We start from the raw sequence: 21,707 nt of genomic DNA, 5'->3' as shown, positions 1-21,707 counted from the left end.
ATCCAGCAGTGACCAAACATCCCTTCGAGTGGGAATAGCAATGCTTCCAGTTAATGAATGATACGGAAACTATGATTGTGGACCAATTTGGTCCTTGTGCGACTTTAGTTTTAGGTTTTATAAAGGATGCCCGAAGGCGTTACGTGATCAGTTTGTTCCATTCTCTCGAATTTCCTGTGAACCGTTTCTGAGAATGCACGCCGACGCATATTCCGCTTTCCATAAATTCACCGACATTGCGTCATTCAGTTTAATCGTATTAATCTAGCGGCAGAGTTTTCGCCAGGAGCCGAGCAAGTCGATCAAGGTACTGCATGTCGCTCAGTTGATGTCTCTTTGAGGTAAATCAACAGGCAATTGTACTTTTGCAGGGTTTCTTTATGTTTATACCTTGTTTAAGAGATGGGGAGTTAATCAACTGATCATTGAACAATCTAATGTTTACGGTCTGTTTTCAATGCTTGCGTTCTTTATCATCTTGCTGTAAATGTATGTTGTCGAATTCTCTGTGGTTATCATATGCAGTTTAATACTTTGATCAAGTTGAGTGACAATGAACTTGAAAAAGACTTGTGACTTCTCATAATTAATAGACCAACACTTATTGTGGAATGCGTCTATTGTGGAATGATTGCTATTACTGATATTATAGAGACTTTGCCAGTTGTTCAAAAGTCGTCATGAATTCGAGGAGAAGCAAAATTCGAATTCACAAAGCTAGAAAACTGGAAAATTTGGAAGGTTCTCAATTTACTTTATCAGGCGGATAGCATGGGTTGTAAGCCGGGTTTAACGCCAACCGAAGCACTTTCACTTTTGATTTTCTCATAATTATAATACATTGTTAAAAGAAGCATTCTGTGGATCTTGTGTTCTTGTGTTCTTGTATCGAGCCTGGCTGGTTAAAACGCTCACATGCAAGTCTTTAGCAGAAATCTATTATTTCGGACTTTTGTAACACTGATATAGCCCGTTGGAAAATGTGTATAAATTTGTAATGCCCAAGAAATGCATGCTCATTTAATCATGTTCAGTAATGAATGTCATATCTATTTCTCGTGATGATTTTTCACATTCTCCAAGAGAGACCTTATGCACTTTGTAGTAAGCTAAGGAAAGTCAAGAAAGTGGCAGAAGACCGTCAATTACGAGAATTCAGAAAATTACACAAAAATTTGATAACTTTCTTTGACTCTCATATTGAATTGGGTCGACTCTTTTCTGTAGTTGCATTGAGAAGAGCGTCCGTTGCAAATTAAAACATACCAACATCCAGTTCTAAGCTTTTTTTCGAGTTTTTCGATAGTAACGTGCACAACTGAACACATGCAGTATTCGGAAATTTGTTTGAACAATGCTGAGTTGTTTTGATGTGTCAGACCGTTGCAATTATCTAGACATGTTTGTGCTGCGCACTTCGAAAGTAGTTTAGATTATGGAGAATATAAAGAATATTCAGGTTAATTTGACCTATATTCGTTTTAAGAGTATTGAGGTGACGTTTGCAGTAAACAAGCAAAGATGTTAAATCCGTCACTGGTAGTGACAGGACCATTAAAGTATTGTTCAGGGTTTCTGATCAATCTGCGTGTCTAGATTTTTTGGCTGCGAGTCGAGAAAATGGTAGCCTTCTTCAGACTATATACAACCTTCACAGTCCGGTTGTGCAAAAGAGGGTTTCATTAACCTTGGATTAGAGCTAATCTGTAGAAATCTCAAACCTAGGGTGAAATTTCGTTGTTCAAAGCAGGGTTTGTGGGTCGGTTTGTTATCCTTGGCTAACTCGTGATATTAGCTTTCTGCGAGGTTAAGCTGGTGCCAGAGTGAAACGCACGCGTTTGATACCTTTCCTCAACTGAAATATTAATACTTTGTTACTGGCTGTGAGGCCCAAATCCTCCATGCCAGCAACCAAAAACTTCCCTTATATGCTGGTTACCTGTTGCTCATTATGCCAGAAATATCAGAATCAAATTTCAAAGAAATCAGTCCACATTTTTCAGATTTGTATACACGCACTTGAATTACTTGCGTCATCAATATTGGACACTTTTTCAAAATCGAAAATTGTAAATTACCTTTTTTTCGCCTCATTTTAAGATCTCTTTTTTCTGGGTTGTATTTTGGCTATGTCTCTCAAAACAATTGCGTGAATACATTTATTTATCAGATAAAATGTTCATAATTTCCTGTGTTGACGCAAGTTTTTCGCAGGCTGCTCCAAGGCGTTGCGCGGGGTCAGTGGGTTCCATGCAGCAATCTTGTTCAACATTTCTTGAAATGCATTCCGACGCATTGATTTCCATAAACGCATTCAGTTTTATCGTCTCTTGAGCGCACAATTTTCACCTGAGGCCGATAAAGGTACTGCTTGTTGCTCAGTTGATGTTTTTGAAAAATTAGCGGAAAATTGTCATTTTTTTTGCCGGTTTCCTTACGTTTATAGCACGTTTGCGGAGTTAATCATCTGATTAGTCAACACTTACTGTTTATAATCTGCGTCGATGTTGACGTTATTTTGTCAATCTTGTTTTAAATGTATGTTATTGAATTCTCTGAAGTTATCGCATATAGTTTGATCAAGATTAGTGTCAATTAATTTGCAAAAGACTGTTAACTTCATAATCGCCAAACGCGGTGGAATGCATGCTTTCCACGACTGATATTACAACATTGAGACTTCGCCAGTTTTTCCATCAGTTGTGTTGAATTCGAGGGATAGCAAAATTCGAATCCTTAAAGTTGGTAATCGAGAACTGAGCAAAAGTTTAGTATAACAAGATAAGCTGTGGAAAGTTGTCTATCTATTTTATTAAGCGGGTAGTGAGTTTTCCCTTTCAGAAGCACTTTCACTTTTGATTTTACTTAGCTCTTATTAACCGAGCTGGAGGTCTGTATGGGAGAATCTTGACCGAGGTCGTGAGTACAGACCGAACGCAGTGAGGTCTGGACACGAGACCGAGGTCAAGATTCTTCCATACAGACCGACTTAGCTCGGTTAATAAGATGTTTATTATATGGCAAAGAAAAAGACTTTAATAGCTGGTTTTCACATGACGTCACAAAATTCGAACTACAAAACTATTGATCTTCTTGAGATTTTACTTTAATGATGTATAAGAGCAGCTGAAAACTAATATTCATACAAATTTTCGCTCCGAATGGGTTCTTGGTTTTGTGATACAGTACGCTTGAATTTCTAAGCTTTTGCGTGACGCGGCATTTACATGACGGCCTAGAGAGCTATCATGATGCTTAAAAAAGTGACTAATTTCGGGGAACTTGGCTATCTGAACAGTTCATGTCTTAGAAAAAGTATTATTTTAAAGTTTTAGACGGTTCCTTGAACTCTTTGTAGCAAAACTCAGCGACAGATGTTTCTGTTGGTTTCCGGCCGCCATGTTGGTGCCCATACGGATGGGCACCAGCATGGCGTCTCCATACAAATCTCTATAAATTTGGGTAAAAAAATTCTCCGCGTATCTCGCATAAGAAAAATTGCTGTGACCAGAATTTTGGCGAGAGTCTTTGCATATTTACCTTCTTTCATTTCCCAGATTCTGGACTTATTCTATTGACCGGTTTTGATTTTTATTTTGATCTATTTTGAATTGGGTGACACTGAAAACCAGCAATTCGTTTAATGTAACTGGTTTCCTGACATTTTGATTGCGAACGGCGATGAACTTAACTTAAACCTGCCGAAATTAGACTGTTCACAGTCCCCTATTTTTCCGTGAGATCGTGGATGTCGATCGTTGAGTTCGACGGGCCGCCATCTTGGTCTCTTGATGCGAGCGAAACTGGGGAGAGTACAAAATGTCCGTGGGTAGGGGTGGTGGAGGGCACGGCTGGCGGAAAAAATAGGGAGACTGTAACAGCTTCACGCTGTCTCATGTTCAAGGGGCGCGGCCGCCAGTTTGGCGCCTCCGGTAGTCAAATCAATTAACAATCTCCTCCCCTGAGAAAAAACCTGTCAAATCAGGGATGATGATATGATTACACGAGAGTTGATGACGAAAATGAACGTCAACAGAACCATAGTGGTTTACCCGACCGTGAGAAGTGAAATCAGGACCTTCAACATGCAAGGGAACCAGCAAAGATACGAGTGCAACAATTTATTTCAAGGCAGAATTCCTAACAGAGTCATCGTTGGGCTTGTGCTTTCAGAAGCCTTCAATGGTACTGTGGCACATGACCCATTATGTTTTCAAAAGTTTGGTGTGAGTAACATCAGGCAACTGGTCAGGGGAGAAGAGTACCCTTACGAGACCCTGGAGCTAGTGCACAACGACGGTACCCAAGATCTGAGAGGTTACTATCGATTCTTACAAGCCACAGGATGTTTGTGCAAACATTAAGGTAACATGGTCAGAAGCGAAGACTGGGGTCAAGGCAAGAATTGCACACTGTTTGTATTTGACAATGCAGCCAACGGATGTTTGGACAGTCCGGTGTTGAACCCCAAGCAGTCAGGAGAGTTACAGATCGTGCTGAACTTCGGTGTCGCACCAGGTAACAACATCACAGTCATCTTGTACGGAGAGTTTGAAAAACTCTTGGAAATAGACAAGAACAAAGCCGTGTTGTACGACATTTACCAACGCTAATGGAAAAAGTACCTCTGAATAACGTGCAACTGGATCATTTGGCGAAAGCGGGTGCCATTTTGAAACCTTACTTTTACGGGTGCGGTGGCTTGTGATCGATTACCACGTCGACCGATCAAGAAAGAACCTCGTGGGTACATTGTAAACACAGATCCACATGATAGACCGGGCCGACACTGGCTGGCGCTTTGGACCCATAGTGGGAATGTGTGCGAGGTGATGGACAGCTACGCCCTACCTTTAGAGACTTACAAGTCAACACAGCCTTTGCAAGACTGGTTAAAAAGTCAATGGCAACATGTCAATTACAATGGACAGTCTCTGCAATCGATTTACAGTAAAAGCTGTGGTGATTACGCCTTGTTCTATTTAAAAGACAGAGCGAGAGGTCAAAGCATGAACGAGTTCTTGAGGCGTTTCTCGAAACATGATTATGTAGACAACGATCACAAAATAGGCCAGATGTTAAAGAAGTTGATCGAGAAAGAGTTAGAATGGGATAAAGTGTGTAAAGTGAAACATCACCAGGACACCTCTCGTTGCGGTGTGAGATATTTAGTGTAATGATTGTTGGTTTGACATTAAAATACGATTGAAAACGTTCATTTTCCGTGTGATGATTTTGTAGTACAATGGTTAGTATTCTCGACTGTCACTCGAGAGATCAGGGCTCCATTCCCCGTTGGGTGGAATTTTTCCTTTCCATGCGGTATCAAAAGTAGCATGCCCATGCGCGTTTGGTCATTTGGACTCATGGAACGACGCAAGTCTTTTCGATTTCACACCCCTTCCAGTCTGTTGGTGGTGGGTCCTTCAGGGTGTGGCAAGACTGTGTTTACCACTAAACGTTTACTGAACAACCTCGATTTGTCTCATACCCCACCCTCCCAAATACATTATTGTTACGAAGTGTGGCAAGACAGGTTTTAGCCCATGAAAGAACAGGGGGTCAAGTTTCACGAAGGCGTTCCCGACACAGATCAACTGAAAACGTGGTTTCCTAAAGGCGGATGACTCGTGTTGGACGATCTAATGGCTGAAGGAGGGAACGATAAACGAGTGTTGGATCTGTTCACCAAACATTCTCACCATCAGAACGTCACCGTGCTCTACTTGTGCCAAGACATGTTTCCGCCGGGGAAATATGCCAAGAGTATTTCCAGAAACGCCCACTATGTCGTAGCCTTCAAGAATCCACGAGATCAATTAGGCATGAGAAATTTACTGTTACAGGCATTTCCCACCCAATGGCAAGTTTTACAAGACACGTTTCAACGTTTGACAGAACGTCCGTTCGGATACATGGTCTTGGATTTACATCCAGGCAGTTCGGACGATCAAAGGATTCTCAGCCACCTTTTAAAGGACGAAGGATGTATGAGATGTCACAAATTCATCGAGACATCGTGATGAGTTCTTCCCAAGATTCAATCACTACCGTATCTCTAATGAACGGATCCAAGAAAAGCGCCCAGTTGGTAAACAAAGATTTGTTGTACCGATTGGATGGGCAAACTCTATCAACTGGCTGACATCGCCTCAGGAGAGAAGATTCATTACTATGATTTTACATCTCTCTATCCGTTCATTAATAAGAATGCTGAGTATCCTGTCGGCCACCCTGAAATTATATTTCAGCCGGAAGACACAGACATCCAAAATTACTTCGGGATTGCCAAGGTCACAATCTTACCTCCAGAAAAACTGTTTCATCCAGTACTTCCGCTGCGTGAAAATGGTAAACTAACATTCCCGCTATGTAGAGCCTGTGTACAAGAAGAGATGGAAAAACCAATGCTACAACGGTCCTGGGTTTGCAGTCACAGCGACAGTGAAAGACAAATTACAGGTACATGGTGTACCTCCGAACTGAACAAAACAGTTGAGAAGGACTACAAAATAACTTACATTCACGAAGTGTGGCATTTTTCTGAAACGAGGAAAGGTCTCTTTAAAGACTATGTGAATACATGGTTAAAGATTAAAGAGGAGGCAAGCGGCTGGCCAGCTCATGTAGGCGATGATCCCGTCAAACAGCAAGAACATCTGAGATCCTACAAAGCGAAAGAGGACATCGAACTCAACCGCAACAACATTGAAAAGAATCCCGGCAAACGTAGCCTTGCAAAAATGATGTTAAATTCCATGTGGGGGAAGTTTGGCCAGCGTACCAACAAAACTCAAATCAAAGAGTTCGGAGATCCTATGAGGTTCAGTGCATTCCATGAAAGTGATGCAAATGACATTTGCTACGTGAGTGTATTGTCGGAAAACATCGTTGAAATTCACTATAAACTGAAATCGAATGACGAACCTGTCTCACCAAACCTCAACATTTTCATCGCTTGTTTCACGACATGTTGGGCTCGACTTCGTTTGTATGCAGCTCTGGGCATGCTACAAGAACGAGTACAGTACACAGACACCGACAGCGTTATCTTTTCCAGTTTACCTCATGAAAACAATCCTCCCCTTGACGACTTTCTCGGTGATTTCAAGGACGAGTTGGGAGAAGACGACTTCATCACTGAATTTGCGTCCCCGGGACCGAAAAATTATGGTTACCTCACGAAGAAAGAAAAAGAAGAATGCAAAGTGAGGGGAATCTCTTTAAACAGTGAAGGTGGCAAGCAGTTAAATTATCAAGTGTTGCGGCAAAATGTTTTAGACGAAATTCAACGCCCTCTCGAGAAAACGCGACAAACTGATATTTACAAGCTTTATCACATCGTCCGAAACTCCAAAGAGTACTCACTGACCACAATCTCTCAGACGAAAAAGTACCAGCTTGTGTACGAAAACCGAGTGATAGATCCCTACACCTTCAAAACATATCCCTATGGCTATGAAAGAATAACAAATGAGGACGTGGACATGATTGAACTGTTGTGCCATTTGGAAACACTTTTGTAAATAGTTTCATTCATAAGGTGAGCGCAATCCACTAGGGAGTTGCACACGGTTCTGTCCTGTAATTTTAGGGAAACATTTGATATTAAAGTTAATGGTTAACTTTAAAATTGCGTGATTACTTTGTTTATCTTAGAAACCAGGCTTTTTACTCGGTCAACACGGAAACGAGATTAATGACGTCAAAGGGGGCGGGGCTTCTGGTTACCATGGATACGTCAAACTCGAGAAAACAATAGAACTCCTTTCCATAACAATACTTTTTCATTTGCATCACACTACCTGTCAAATTCGTACTGGACTAGCCCATACCACTACTCGTGTTCTCAGCGCCATTTTGATTCTCTGGAGACTTTATTTTCGCACACAATTTCATATTTGGCGCCGAGGCTAATATTTCAGCCCGGGCTGAAATTCGTTATGTAATCGCAACAAAATTTCAGCCCCCCTAGCCGGGCTGAAATTCGCCATGTAATCAGGCCCTAAATACACATGACAATGACCTCAGATGAAACTCAAGTCCAAATGTCTGCGGATTGGCCAATATATCACATGTAAGACCCGTGATCCCGGACTTTAAGCAAAATCCAAAATATCATGTCGTTGTCGCGATAAGGACACTGCGGACAGACAAAAACTGTCTCGCAGAAAATGCAAACCATGTTAAAATTGAGCGGCATATCATATCTGATCCGATATGCGGCTCATTTCTAACATGGTTTGGCCATGTATTTTCTGCGGGACAGTTTTCTGATGGGTTTTAAATCAGGGCTTTTATAAAGCCATTTTAAAGTGGTACAATGATCAAATTTTTCCCCCTCGATTTTTTAGGTTTATCACATAGAATTCCATGAAAAAATAAAAACTCCGTTTACCGTTTGCAAATGTCTACATTAGTTCCGGGGATATTTAAGTTTGAAAAATGTGTAAAATATGCAAATGAGATGACTGATGACGTCATACACTCAACCCAATTTCATATCAAGTGTATAAATAGAGCTATCAATTTTACCTGAATTAATTCGATTATGCAGAGAATCATAATGAACACTTTAATGACAATGATGGCAATGTTGGAAATTGATTTTTCCCTGTAATGCTGATCATGGCAATGCAAATTAGCTTCTGTCTGGTTGATTGGAGTCGGTGTTGCGACAGCTGCCTCTGAACACTTGTACGTCTTAGGAACAATAAGGGTCTGGTTGCCACAGAAGATCCCAATCATGACAAGAATAAAAATCAGTCGACAGCATACATGTAGAAGGTAGACCCTCCTGAAACGGTCCGGTTTCTTTTGCTGATCGCGTTTGAGTTCCCGAAGAGTGAAAGCACCGTAAAGCATGAAGGATATCGAGAGGACAGATAAAACGATGTAAGCCAAAACAACAAAATACAGGGGCGTAAACCACTGATTCATTGCAGAAGAGTACTCGTCATAGCAGAGTTGTTTGGTGATAGAACTGGTTTCGGGCTCACAAGTGAATGTCTCTCTGTTGTAGGTGCTTTTCAGAAAAGCAATAAATGATATCCCAAAGAATACAACCAAAAATAGTTCAATGCCTCCAGGCAGTGTTCTTGATCGAAGCCCAAGTTTAATTATTGAATCGGCATCCATCGCGGCATGAAGGTAAGTTCTTCAGATCTATTGTTCAAAACAAAAAATTACATAAATACTTAATTAAATTAAAATGAAACTTGTTAAAACTATATCCATAAAGCCACGAGTGTGAAACTAAAAATAAAACATCCGACCTGATTTCGACAAAACACCACAAGCACTGTTGTGATCATTACGGAGTAATTTGCCAAAACTTGAACACTGGAATCTTTCCTATGGCTAAATAGTTATTACGCATAACAATAATTAATTCAACAAAACGATGATGTATTCACGTTCGAAATTTTGCCCGTAAAGAAGCCCCATACAGTGCCGATACAGTGATCATCCAATGTTCTTGAAATTAAAAGTTTTTACATAAGCTAGTTGTATTACAAATTTTTCTATGCTCAACAGTTGCGAAATGCAAATCGAATGAAAATGGTAGAATTTCAGCCCAGTTGGGAGTCGCTAAATTGAGTCTGAAGATTAAATCGAAGACGTCGTTTTTCTCGGAAACACAAAACTATTTCAAGGGGGAAAAAAAAGCAAAAAAACTACAGCCTATTTGCACTCTGGTTAGAGACAAGCTACATGCAAAAGACGAGCGAATTTGAGTTTTCCAGCCTTGCGGAAGAAATTTGACTTCGTTTGATTTTTGTGGACATTTATAAGCCGGGGACCACATACCACAACAAATAACACAGGTATGTAAGAACGAGGAAGGTTTACGTTGACGAAGGATTCGTTTTCGGGTTAGTTGATTCGTTGACTTCCTAAGAAGAATCCACAATTGCATGGATGAGAGCAGGAAAGTAATACGCGTTGCCTGATTGAAGGTCTAAACGTTGAATAAATTCCGCACACTTTCACGTAATCTTCAGCTGAATAATATTGTCTTGTCATTTCCGGCCTTTCGCTTTTCGCTGTCACGCAAAACAAAAAGTATACAAATGGAAAACCATTCAGTCGATAAAGCTAAGAAATAGTGATGTTATATGAAATAATTGAAGAAGACACTTCTCCAAGTTTTAGGTCTGGGCATTTTCCCAAACTTCAGATATTCGTCGAAATATTTCGCAGAAATTTACAGAGCCAGTAAGGCAGGATGAAACCGCCATGCTGGTGTACCTAGATCCTGGAACACCAATATGGCGGCTAGAAAATAATGTAAACATCTGGAACTTACTTGGGCTATCTAGGCGACTGATTATTTGTACTGAACAAATAATCTTTTACATAAGCGCTTTTCCTGATGCTATAACTTCTAAAAAGACTAAAACTCATGAGATAAGTATATATATTTCGACAAATCCGATCGTAGCTCTGTGTCACGCACCGCCATAACTCATATCATGTGTTGAAAAGTTGTAAATAGAATACAGTTATATAATTGTATAATATACAAAAATTCTTCTTTTCGCTAAACGGTAAAACTAACCTAAAAACAACAAACTCAGCACTAGCCGTATGGCCGATTGCAAAAACATTTTTCCAAGAAGTTATGTGTGTCATACCAGACTTTATTGCCTGCAGTCTGGCTCCAAAATTACTTCAACGCCACAAAGTCATTAAAACAGAATGTCATCCGCTATAATATAAGGATATTCACAAGAACATTTTCAGCCTTAAATCGGCCGAATAATATGAATATTCAGTCTGGGCCGAAAAAAACAATAGTCTTACATATATATATAAAAAAGAGTGTATAAAAAAACATATATGACCTACGGATTAAAAACTCAGTTCAGTAGCATCAAAATTGCTTACAGAAGGTCCATTTTCCAAGTTGAGTAGCTCATAGCTACTTTGATTAGTTAAGCAAACGCTCAGTTTAATTAAATTCGGAGTGTGAATGGATGAACTTACCTCTCAGTTGGACTGCAATAATTGGCTGCCTTTAGTGTCGAGATCTAAATTCAGCAACATGATTCCTGTGAGACACAGAAACACACCACTGCATCATTTTATCATGATACCGCTAAGTTACAAACGTAGCTTGTTTTAAAAAAAAGCAGTGTAGGTAAATTGGCCAAATGGCACAGCCATGCGCAACGTCCAGAGACGTTCGATAAAATTACAGCCTACGAACTTACCACCTCAAACTAATCTGAAACAAGGATCCTACTTAGAAAAGCCGACTTCTCTGATTATCCCTCTGTACACAAGCAACAAGTCTACAGAATTTCCTGTTTGTAACTGACAGCACTACCTACGGCAAACTGCCGCTTAATTAATAAGCAGTTTGTTGTATAAGACCTAGACTTATACAACTTCGTCAAGGGAATTTGAATAGGCTTTTAAACGGAGAGTCTTATAAGCGGAATGTAAAAAACCGTTTCGCAATGAGTTACCGTGTTGATCGAAATACGTTTTCCTTATACTCGTTCAGCTTCAAAAAATGGCATAATAAATCGAGCTCATATCATTTTACACCAGAGGGGGGCTTTTAATGGGAAGATATATTTTGTTGTTTACAGGTAGATGAACCTATATAACCGGAGGGGCTTATAAGCGGCATTTTACGGTATGGCACGCTTTCCGACATTCAACCAAGAGCTCCGTAACTTTTGTAACGGGGTATATGGCGCGAAAATGTCTGGAAATTTCGGAAATTGTTCAACTTTCGAACTGCGAATAATTTAACCGAATTCCGGGAACTCCAAAAGGAAAATGAAAATTTCAAGTAAAAATATTTCGAAAATTTGGTTAAAGCTCGCCAGATTGTACTCCTTTTCCGAAATTTTTATTGGCCGCTATAAATTTCAAGACATTTAAATCGTAATTTGTGGTGAAAGGAAAGCGCTGTGTGAATCTGCAGAGTCGAGAAGCGCTGAAATTTATTGAATTATAAGATAATAGTTTTCTGATTGAAGGAACTGATATATGCTCTGTTATACAAGCCAAGGAATATGCCTGCTAACAAGACATTTGACCTTCTAACAATTTGATTCAGTCTGTGCTTGCATGACCAACAGCAGATAATTGCATGTTCCTGTTTTTATCAACTTGTAGGAAAATAGCGTGACTGTTCCTGTTTTACGGACAAGTGTTTTTTATTACAGCTTTGTAAAAATATGACATTGTGTTCAAGAATCTTAAGGTGTCAGAAATGTTGTTCCAAGTAACGGCCACTGATTGTTTTACTGATTTTAAGTCAAAGTGAGTAGTTAGGTTTAGGTACTTGAGAACGTCTGCCTTCTATCGTATTCGCTCATTTCGTAACTGTGTGAGTTAGAGCACCTACCTTTCAGTTAGATCAGAATAATTGACTGTCTTTAGCGTCTACTTCCAAATTTGCACAAACGATTCCTATAAGCGAAGAAAAATACGACGGTGTCATTTGATCATAGTACTGGTTTGCAAACCAAAGTACCTTGTGATAGCAGTGTTTGCAGTTGTTCATAAATGTCCTCTTCCAGAACTGCTTTTTACCTTTTAAATCAAATCATGGCTCAGTCATGCTGAATTTACCGGCGGAAATGTTCGAAGAAATGTTCGAAAAAAGCGTCTTAATCGTAATCGTAACAAGTATGCAAAACATCATTCTGTATCTGTTGATAATTAATCTATCTTGTTGTTCACTGGCTAGAAGTGCTCAAGCTTACTGCAGTAAGGTTATACATTGCCTAAATGAAGGTCTTAGGGTTATTCCGCGTACCTGCTCTCCCTTCTATATAGAGCTTGAATTGTCAGCCAAGAATTCAAAGAGTGTCAGGTGAAACTATTTTTCTTCAGTCATATGCTCACGTCGCACTTTCCCGGAAAACTCTGCATACATGAAGAACAACAATGGTTCGAACACAACCGTTTTAACACAAAGTAAACTTTATTTTAATAAGCGCTCCCAAAATCAAACTCGGTGTTACCGACCTTCACCACAAGATGTTACTAACTTTTTTAAAGTAAGTCTTTATCAACATCCCACCAACAGAACACCAGGAATTGATCAATGCACTGTTATACAAGCCAAGGAATATGCCTGCCATCAAAACACATGACGCAGGGTCACAAACAACGGAAATTGTCCAACATTTTTTACAAATCAGTTGTAATACATTGACACAAGGAAAATCAAACATCCCACGTGGGGCTCGTTGAAGCCATTTGGCTGGATTTTTGGCGGAGACGTGCGGCATTCACTGCCCTATTTCAGATACCCTGCAGTATAGGCGTCATTTTCGAACGGAACGCTCGATAGACCAGGTTTTCGATGCCGCTTTCTTGGATTGTGACCAGAAGAGGGTTGGGGAGATGCGGGGAGTGATCCATACTACTCTTAGTCTCTCCATACTACGGTACGCTCGGGCAGACTGGCCCAGTTTGGCGTGACTTCCCTTACAAATGCGTCCTCAATCTCAGCATAAACACGCAAAAACGAACTTGGCCAATATACGGCCATCTTGACCTCGCGCTTGTTAATTAACGCATACATATGAAGGAACAGCGTTACTAAAAGATCGATCTGCTTTTCAATTAACTGCTTTCGCGTCAAGGTCAGGTGCTTGCTACGGTCTGAATTAATGCTAGGATAACTTTTACTACTCTCTCTCTATTTTCTTGTGTAGTACATTCAATGTAGTCTAGTTTAGTCTAGTCTTATTTGGTTGAACATCTATTTCAATGTTCCTCATTAGGCCATGTCACTTTCAAAGTATAATATTAATAGGGCAATATTAAATATATCAACTTACAGAAACGTTACTCTTTGTTTTCTTGTTCCAAGCAGGAAAGGGTATCTTTGGCGCGTGACTCATTCCGTTGGAAAAAGGGAAAATGAAATAGTCAGACTGCGTCTTCATGGCTTAAACTGTGGAACGTTTTGAGAAAAAGGCAAGGTTTGAAGATGAAAACGAAGCCGAATTGATTCGACAGAAACTCGAGCAATTCTTGACCAACATTCTGGCGGAGGTGGAAAAGCGAGACAAGCGATTTCAGAGCACTGTTATTAAGAGCGGAAGTGTTTACGAAGGAACAAAGGTTTGCCAGCCAGATGAATTCGACTTCATGATCAGAATTGACTCATTCACCGACAAACCATTATTTCGTCCATGCAACAAAGGCGAAGGCTACGTCAAACTATTCGTTGCTGAACAAGAGTGGGAAGAATTCAAAGATGACGAAGGCTTCTTCAACCCACATATGATCTCCCGTTTCTTCAAGAAACTTGTCAATGCATCTCTAAGTGACACCGAGCTACCTCAAGGACTGGCCCTCAAACGAGTAGGGCAAGACGTGTTTAATGAAATATGGTGGCCTGTGTATTCTGGGCTACTGGGAAATATCGATGGCCAAGAAAGTTCACCTGTGATGTACTCGGAAAGTCACGGACCGACTACAACACTTTACATTGAATGGCAAGGCGGCAATAGTTATAGAAATCTAATCGTAAGAGTGGATTTGACACTGACTTTGGATTATCACAAATCCAAGCTCCCCGTTGAGTTGACAACGTGTTCCCAAGAAATAGATCCAATTCTTCAAAAGTGCGGATTCCATGTTGTTCCCGCTGGATGTGACAGCTGGCGTATTTCGTTTTCCATGGCAGAAAAAGAAATTCTGGCCTTTTCTCCGGACGGTTTTAAAGCATGCTGCCGAGTCCTGAAAGTCATGAGAGATGAGATATCGAAGAAACTGGGATGGGATTCAACCTTGATTCCATCATACCTGTTGAAGACCGTCCTTCTTTCAGAGCTGTTCATAGCGGACCGCTTTCGCTGGGATAAAAATTGTAGGGGCCAAAGGACAATTCAAGCTTTAGAGCTGGCCCTGCAAGGTGTGAAGACGGAGAAAATTCCGAACTTCTTCATACCAGGGCAAAATATACTAACTGTGGCTGATCACGACAACAAACTGCGCCAATGTGTCCTGGAAGACATGTTAAATAAGATGAAGGGTTCGGAATTGGCGTACACACAAAAGGACGCCAAGAAGAGAAAACAACAAATCAGGGCTTTACAAATGACAGATGTGATAGATTACATGATCTCAGGCCTCCTTACTGGAAAAAACCCGACTGCTGTTTGGAACAAAATGTTTTTAAACATTGAAAACCTTCCTTTTGGTCCTTTGGGTAGACGTGGCTCTCGCCGGTTTATGATCTTTGACCTCAACACCACAGAGCTTGACGAAGGTGGCTACAGAAGGTTGATCCAAATATGGAAAGCGTTTCAAGCTTTCTTTAAAAAGTTACTGAATACCCTTGAAGGGGAGCTAAATTTGTTGGCTCGTAAATTCTACATCAGAACCTGCGAGATGAAAGAGAAATTCGAGTCTGAGCACAAAGGGTTTTGTGAACAACAAGTCGAGGAGGTTCCTCTTCGTCAAATTGCTATTGAATGGTTGGATGATCTTGTTTCTTGTTACACTAAAGAAGACAACTCAAGCTTGCCAAATATTCACAAAGCAATTTCTCCGGAGTACAAGGCGTCAGGTTTCCTTAAAGACGTTGCTGATGTTACAGTGAACGAAGGTGGTGAAAAAGGGCTTGCTCTTTTAAAACAGCGTATCGAACCGTTCCTCTCCATGGTGCCTGAGAATTACATCATGGCCGGTGTTGTTGATCATGTTAGCCAAATAATTCTGCACTCTAAAGAAGTATGGAAACGTAAACTCCATTACATCACGATACCCGAGCTAGATTTAGATTGAGCTCAGTGTGAGTAGACATTGAAAACGCCACTAATGCCAGGCGAAATTCCGTACTACGTGGACTCTTGGTTTGTTGTCCAGTCACAGAGCGATGACACTAGATTTTTAACATGCATAAGTGGACAACTCTGCTAAGTAGACATTTTCTGTTTACAAGTTTGTGCATTGTAAGTGGCTTAACTACATGACATTATGTCGAGCAGTTAGGTTAGGTGGGGAAACTTTTGCATATAAATTGGCCTTTGATGTCTGCGGGTTGTCTATGGCCGGACAACAGTTTTCATTATGTTTTTAATTCTAAGCGCTTTAAAACCTCAGAAACAGGCCTTGGACACTGATCTACTGCATCAAGTGGAGGCTACCAATCAATCTAGATACTTTCGTTGCTTCATGCCTTGACTGTGTTATTAGTTCAGTATGTTAGACCCATTTTTAGACTAGTAGAACTGTCGATCTTTTTAACAGAGTTCTTATAGTTTCTGACAGATAATCGAAGTCATCTCAGATGGCTGAAAATTTGATCCATTGATTGCATGTTTGTCATTGATCCATCCTCATTACACTTAACAGAATAAGGGCTTTTTGCAAAGTTAATTTAGCGCTGACTTTTTAGACTGCACATATGTCAAGTGAACCCAGTTTATTCCGTTGTGCTCGTTTCAGTATCCATGATATTAAGTGGAATCGAAAAAATAAAACAAAAAACCTCCTTGCGACCGATTTCAGCTTCCACCGTGCCTGTAAGGAATCAGTCTTCACAAGTTAGACTAGTGTGACCCTGAATTTACTATCAAACACTGTACAGCCCCATTCTTTGGAAGGTATTGTTTTTGATGCACGACATATACGCGTTGTCTCATGGTTTCTTCTACAATACTTCAGCTTGCTGTAGAGGCAACTTGGCCCCCTAGCTACCCCTTCCATACTGTGCCAAATTTCCCACCCCATCAACGTGGGGAAAAATTCCCAACACAAAAGCGCATCGAGTAGTCAAATGCCCAGGGTTTCTTCAGGAAGATGTTGATCGCCGCCTCTATTTGAAAGTTAGATTAATCCAAACGTAAGGGAAGCTTGAGGCTCATCAATATGGCATAAGTAAAGTGAAGCCTTGGAGCCGACTGGCTCATAGCTGCCGGAGCTTATCCCGGTTTCTGTAGCATGAAGCGGTTAGGAGTAATTCTACTCCCCCTGGACGAGATGCTGGTCTATCGCAGATTTAATAGTACTTAAGTAATAATGCAAGAAATTATGCTTAGAGATGGTCGATGAATTGTCAAACACAATTTAAGTCGGCACACACCGGGGGACATATTGGGGGGACGTGATTAGTGCTAACTCAAAGATATAAAAACTTCTGGACTGTCTAACAAATTAGAGCAGGTACATTATATACCTGCCTTTTACGTTGATAAAATTTGATAAACCATCATAGGACACGACCTACTAGTTCTTAGGTTTAAACTGCTTCACAAAGTCTCAGCATAAACAAGCGAAAAAGAACTTGGCCAATATCCAGCCCCCTTGACCTCGCTCTCGGTCAATAATTTAATAACCCATATATATAAATTAACATCGTTACTAACGATCAATTTGCATCTTAATTTACTGCTCTCGCGCCAACGTCAGGTGATTGTTATTGTCTGAATTAATGCTGGAATAACTTTTACTACTCGCTCGCTATTCTCTTGAGTAGTACATTTAATATAGTCTAGTTTAGTTTAGTCCTATTTGGTTAAACATTGATTTCATTGTTCCTCATTAGGCCAGGTCAGTTCCAAAGTATAATATTAATAGGGTAATATATGAAATATATCAACTTACAGAAACGTTACTCTTTGTTTTCTTGTTCCAAGAAAGAAAGGGTATGTTTGGCGCGTGACTCATTCCGGTGAAAAAAGGGAAAATGAAATAGTGGAACTGCGTCTTCATGGCTTAAACTGTGGAACGTTTTGAGAAAAAGGCAAGGTTTGAAGATGAAAACGAAGCCGAATTGATTCGAGAGAAACTCGAGCAATTCTTGACCAACATTCTGGCGGAGGTGGAAAAGCGAGACAAGCGATTTCAGAGCACTGTTATTAAGAGCGGAAGTGTTTACGAAGGAACGAAGGTTTGCCAGCCAGATGAATTCGACTTCATGATCAGAATTGACTCACTCACCGACAAAGCATTATTTCGTCCATGCGACAAAGGCGAAGGCTACGTCAAACTATTCGTTGCTGAACAAGAGTGGGAAGAATTCAAAGATGACGAAGGCTTCTTCAACCCACATATGATCTCCCGTTTCTTCAAGAAGCTTGTCAATGCATCTCTAAGTGACGCCGGACTACCTGAAGGACTGGTCATCAAACGAGTAGGGCAAGACGTGTTTAATGAAATATGGTGGCCTGTGTATTCTGGGCTACTGGGAAATATCGATGGCCAAGAAAGTTCGCCTGTGATGTACTCGGAAAGTCACGGACCGGCTACAACACTTTACATTGAATGGCAAGGCGGCAATAGTTATAGAAATCTAATCGTAAGAGTGGATTTGACACTGACTTTGGATTATCACAAATCCAAGCTCCCTGTTGAGTTGACAACGTGTTCCCAAGAAATAGATCCAATTCTTCAAAAGTGCGGATTCCACGTTGTTCCCGCTGGATATGACAGCTGGCGTATTTCGTTTTCCATGGCAGAAAAAGAAATTCTGGCCTTTTCTCCGGACGGTTTTAAAGCATGCTGTCGACTCCTGAAAGTCATGAGAGATGAGATATCGAAGAAACTGGGATGGGATTCGACCTTGATTCCATCATACCTGTTGAAGACCGTCCTTCTTTCAGAGCTGTTCGTAACGGACCGCTATCGCTGGGATAAAAATTGTAGGGCCCAAAGGACAATTCAAGCTTTACAGCTGGCCTTGCAAGGTGTGAAGACGGAGACAATTCCGAATTTCTTCATACCAGGGCAAAATCTACTAACTGTGGCTAATCACGACAACAAACTGCGCCAATGTGTCCTGGAAGACATGTTAAATCAGATCAAGGGTTTGGAATTGGCGTACACACAAAAGGACGCCAAGAAGAGAAAACAACAAATCAGGGCTTTACAAATGACAGATTTGGTGGATTACATGATCTCAAGCCTCTTCGCTAGAAAAAACCCGACTGCTGTTTGGAACAAAATGTTTTTAAACATTGATAACCTCCCTTTTGGAGCTTTGGGGAGACGTGGCTCTCGCCGGTTTATGATCAATGACCTCAACACCACAGAGCTTGACGAAGGTGGCTACAGAAGGTTGATCCAAATATGGAAAGCGTTTGAAGCTTTCTTTAAGAAGTTACTGAATACTCTTGAAGGGGAGCTAAATTTGTTAGCTCGTAAATTCTACATCAGAACCTGCGAGACGAAAGAGAAATTCGAGTCTGAGCACAAAGGGCTTTGTGAACAACAAGTCGAGGAGGTTCCTCTTCGTCAAATTGTTATTGAATGGTTTGATGAGCTTGTTTCTTGTTACACTAAAGAAGACAACTCAAGCTTGCCAAATATTCACAAAGCCATTTCTCCGGAGTACAAGGCGTCAGGTTTCCTTAAAGACGTTGCTGATGTTACAGTGAACGAAGGTAGTGACAAAGGGCTTGCTCTTTTAAAACAGCGTATCGAGCCGTTGCTCTCCAGGGTCCCTGAGAATTACATCATGGCCGCTGTTGTTGATCATGTTAGCCAATTAATTCTGCACTCTAAAGAAGTATTGAAACGTAAACTCGATTACATCACGATACCCGAGTTAGATTTAGATTGAGCTCAGTGTGAGGAGAGATTGAAAACGCCACTAATCCCAGGAAACATCCCGTACTACGTGGACTCTTGGTTTGTTGTTCAGTCACAGAGCGATCACGCTAGATTTTTAATGTCCCATAACTGGACAACTCTGCTAAGTACTGGTTTTCTGTTTCCAAGTGTGTGCCCTTTTAAGTGACTTAGCTATATTACATTAGCTTGAGCAGTTAGGTTAGGCGGGGAACCTTTTGCATGTAAATTGGCCTTGGATGTCTGTGGGATACCTATAGCAGGATAACAGTTTTCATTATGTTTTTAATTCTAAGCGCTTTAAAGTCTCAGAAACATACCGTGGACACTGATCTGTTGCATCTAGTGCATGGAGGCTACCAATCAATCTAGATACTTTCGTTGCTTCATGGCATGACAGTGTTTTAATTAAAACAAGGCGATTTGTTATTACTTCAGTATGTTACACCCATTATTGTTTTATTTACCTTGACCAAAGGTCTAGTAGAACTATCTATCTTTTAAACAGAGTTGTTACAGTTTCTGACGGGTAATCGAAGTCATCTCAGATGGCTGAAAATTTGATCCATTGACTGATTGCATGTTTTTCATTGATCCATCCTCATTACACCTGATAGATTAAGTCCTTGTTGCAGAGCGAATTTAGCGATGACTCTTTAGACTGCGCATATGACAAGTGAACCCAGTTTATTCCGTTGTGCTCGTTTCAGTATCCAGGAATTTAAGTGGAATAAACAACAAAACAAAACAAAACAAAACAAAACAAAAACAAAAAAAGTCACCTCCTGACGACCGATTTCAGCTTCGACTGTGCCTGTAAGGAATCAGTGTTCACAAGTTAGACTAGTGTGATCCTGAATTTACTGTCAAACACTGTACAGCCCCATTCTTGGGACGAGTATTGTTTTTGATGCACGACATAAACGCGTTGTCTCATGGTTTCTTCTACAATCCTTCAGCTTGATGTAGAGGCAACTTGTCCCCCTACCCCTTCCATACTGTGCCAAATTTCCCACCCCATCAATGTGTGGAAAAATTCCCAACACAAAAGCGCATCGAGTAGTCAAATACCCAGGGTTTGTTCGGGAAGCTGTTGATCGCTGCCTCGATTTGACAGTTAGATTAATCCAAACGTAAGGGAAGCTTGAGGCTCATCAATATGGCATAAGCAAAGTGAAGCCTTGGAGCCGACTGGCTCATAGCTGCCGGAGCTTATTCCGGTTTCTGTAGCATGAAGCGGTTAGGAGTAATTCTACTCCCCTTGGACGAGATGCTAGGCTATCGCAGATTTAATAGTGCTTAAGTAATAAAGCAAGAAATTATGCTTAGAGATGGTCGATGAATTGTCAAACACAATTTAGGTCGGCACACACCGGGGGACATATTGGGGGGACATGATTAGTGCAGGCACAAAGATATAAAAACTTCTGGACTGTCTAACAAATTAGAGCAGGTACATGATATACCTGCCCTTTACGTTAATAAACTTGACAAATCATCATAGCACACGACCTACCGGTTCTTCGGTTTAAACTGTTTCACAAATGCGTCCTCAGTCCCAGCGTAACCTCGCAAAAGAGAACTTACGACCTATTTCAGGTTCCACTGTGCCTATAAGGAATCAGTGTTCACAGGTTAGACAAGTGTGACCCTAAATTTACTGTGAAACAAAGCCCTATTCTTTGGAAGGTATTGTTTTTGATGTACAACATATACGCGTTGTCTCATGGTTTCTTCTACAATGCTTCAGCTTGCTGTAGAGGCAACTTGTCAGCTCCTACCCCTTCCATACTGTGCCAAATTTTCCACCCCATCAATGTGTGGAACAATTCCCCAACACAAAAGCGCATCGAGTAGTCAAATGCACAGGGTTTGTTCGAGAAGATGTTGATCGCTGCCTCGATTTGACAGTTAGATTAATCCAAACGTAAGGGAAGCTTGAGGCTCATCAATATGGCATAAGTTAAGTGAAGCCTTGAAGCCGACTGGCTCATAGCTGCCGGAGCTTATCCCGGTTTCTGTAGCATGAAGCGGTTAGGAGTAATTCTACTCCCCCTGGACGAGATGCTGGTCTATCGCAAATTTAATAGTACTTAAGTAATAATGCAAGAAATTATGCTTAGAGATGGTCGATGAATTGTCAAACACAA

The 21,707-nt window shown here is 40.7% G+C and overlaps 1 protein-coding gene and 3 pseudogenes across 1 annotated transcript; 3 read left to right on the top strand and 1 right to left on the bottom strand.

Moving 5' to 3' along the window:
• The first annotated feature begins 2,981 nt into the window (after positions 1–2,981).
• On the top strand, positions 2,982–6,495 carry LOC145469810 (uncharacterized; annotated as a pseudogene).
• Positions 6,496–6,642: 147 nt separating this feature from the next.
• Positions 6,643–9,161, bottom strand: LOC145470592 (uncharacterized). The gene is made up of 3 exons (XM_081454399.1): positions 8,536–9,161; positions 6,937–7,010; positions 6,643–6,667 (listed from the first exon to the last, which is right to left on the bottom strand). The coding sequence occupies exons 1-3, from the start codon at positions 9,136–9,138 to the stop codon at positions 6,643–6,645; spliced, it is 702 nt and encodes a 233-aa protein (XP_081310525.1). The 5' UTR covers positions 9,139–9,161.
• A 4,759-nt stretch (positions 9,162–13,920) lies between these two features.
• Positions 13,921–15,814, top strand: LOC145470341 (uncharacterized; annotated as a pseudogene).
• Positions 15,815–17,698: 1,884 nt separating this feature from the next.
• On the top strand, positions 17,699–20,067 carry LOC145470340 (uncharacterized; annotated as a pseudogene).
• Positions 20,068–21,707: the final 1,640 nt, after the last annotated feature.

Source organism: Orbicella franksi, chromosome 15 (assembly GCF_964199315.1).
Source record: "Orbicella franksi chromosome 15, jaOrbFran1.1, whole genome shotgun sequence".
Taxonomy (NCBI): Eukaryota; Metazoa; Cnidaria; class Anthozoa; order Scleractinia; family Merulinidae; genus Orbicella; species Orbicella franksi.
This window is presented reverse-complemented; position numbering and strand designations above follow the sequence as displayed.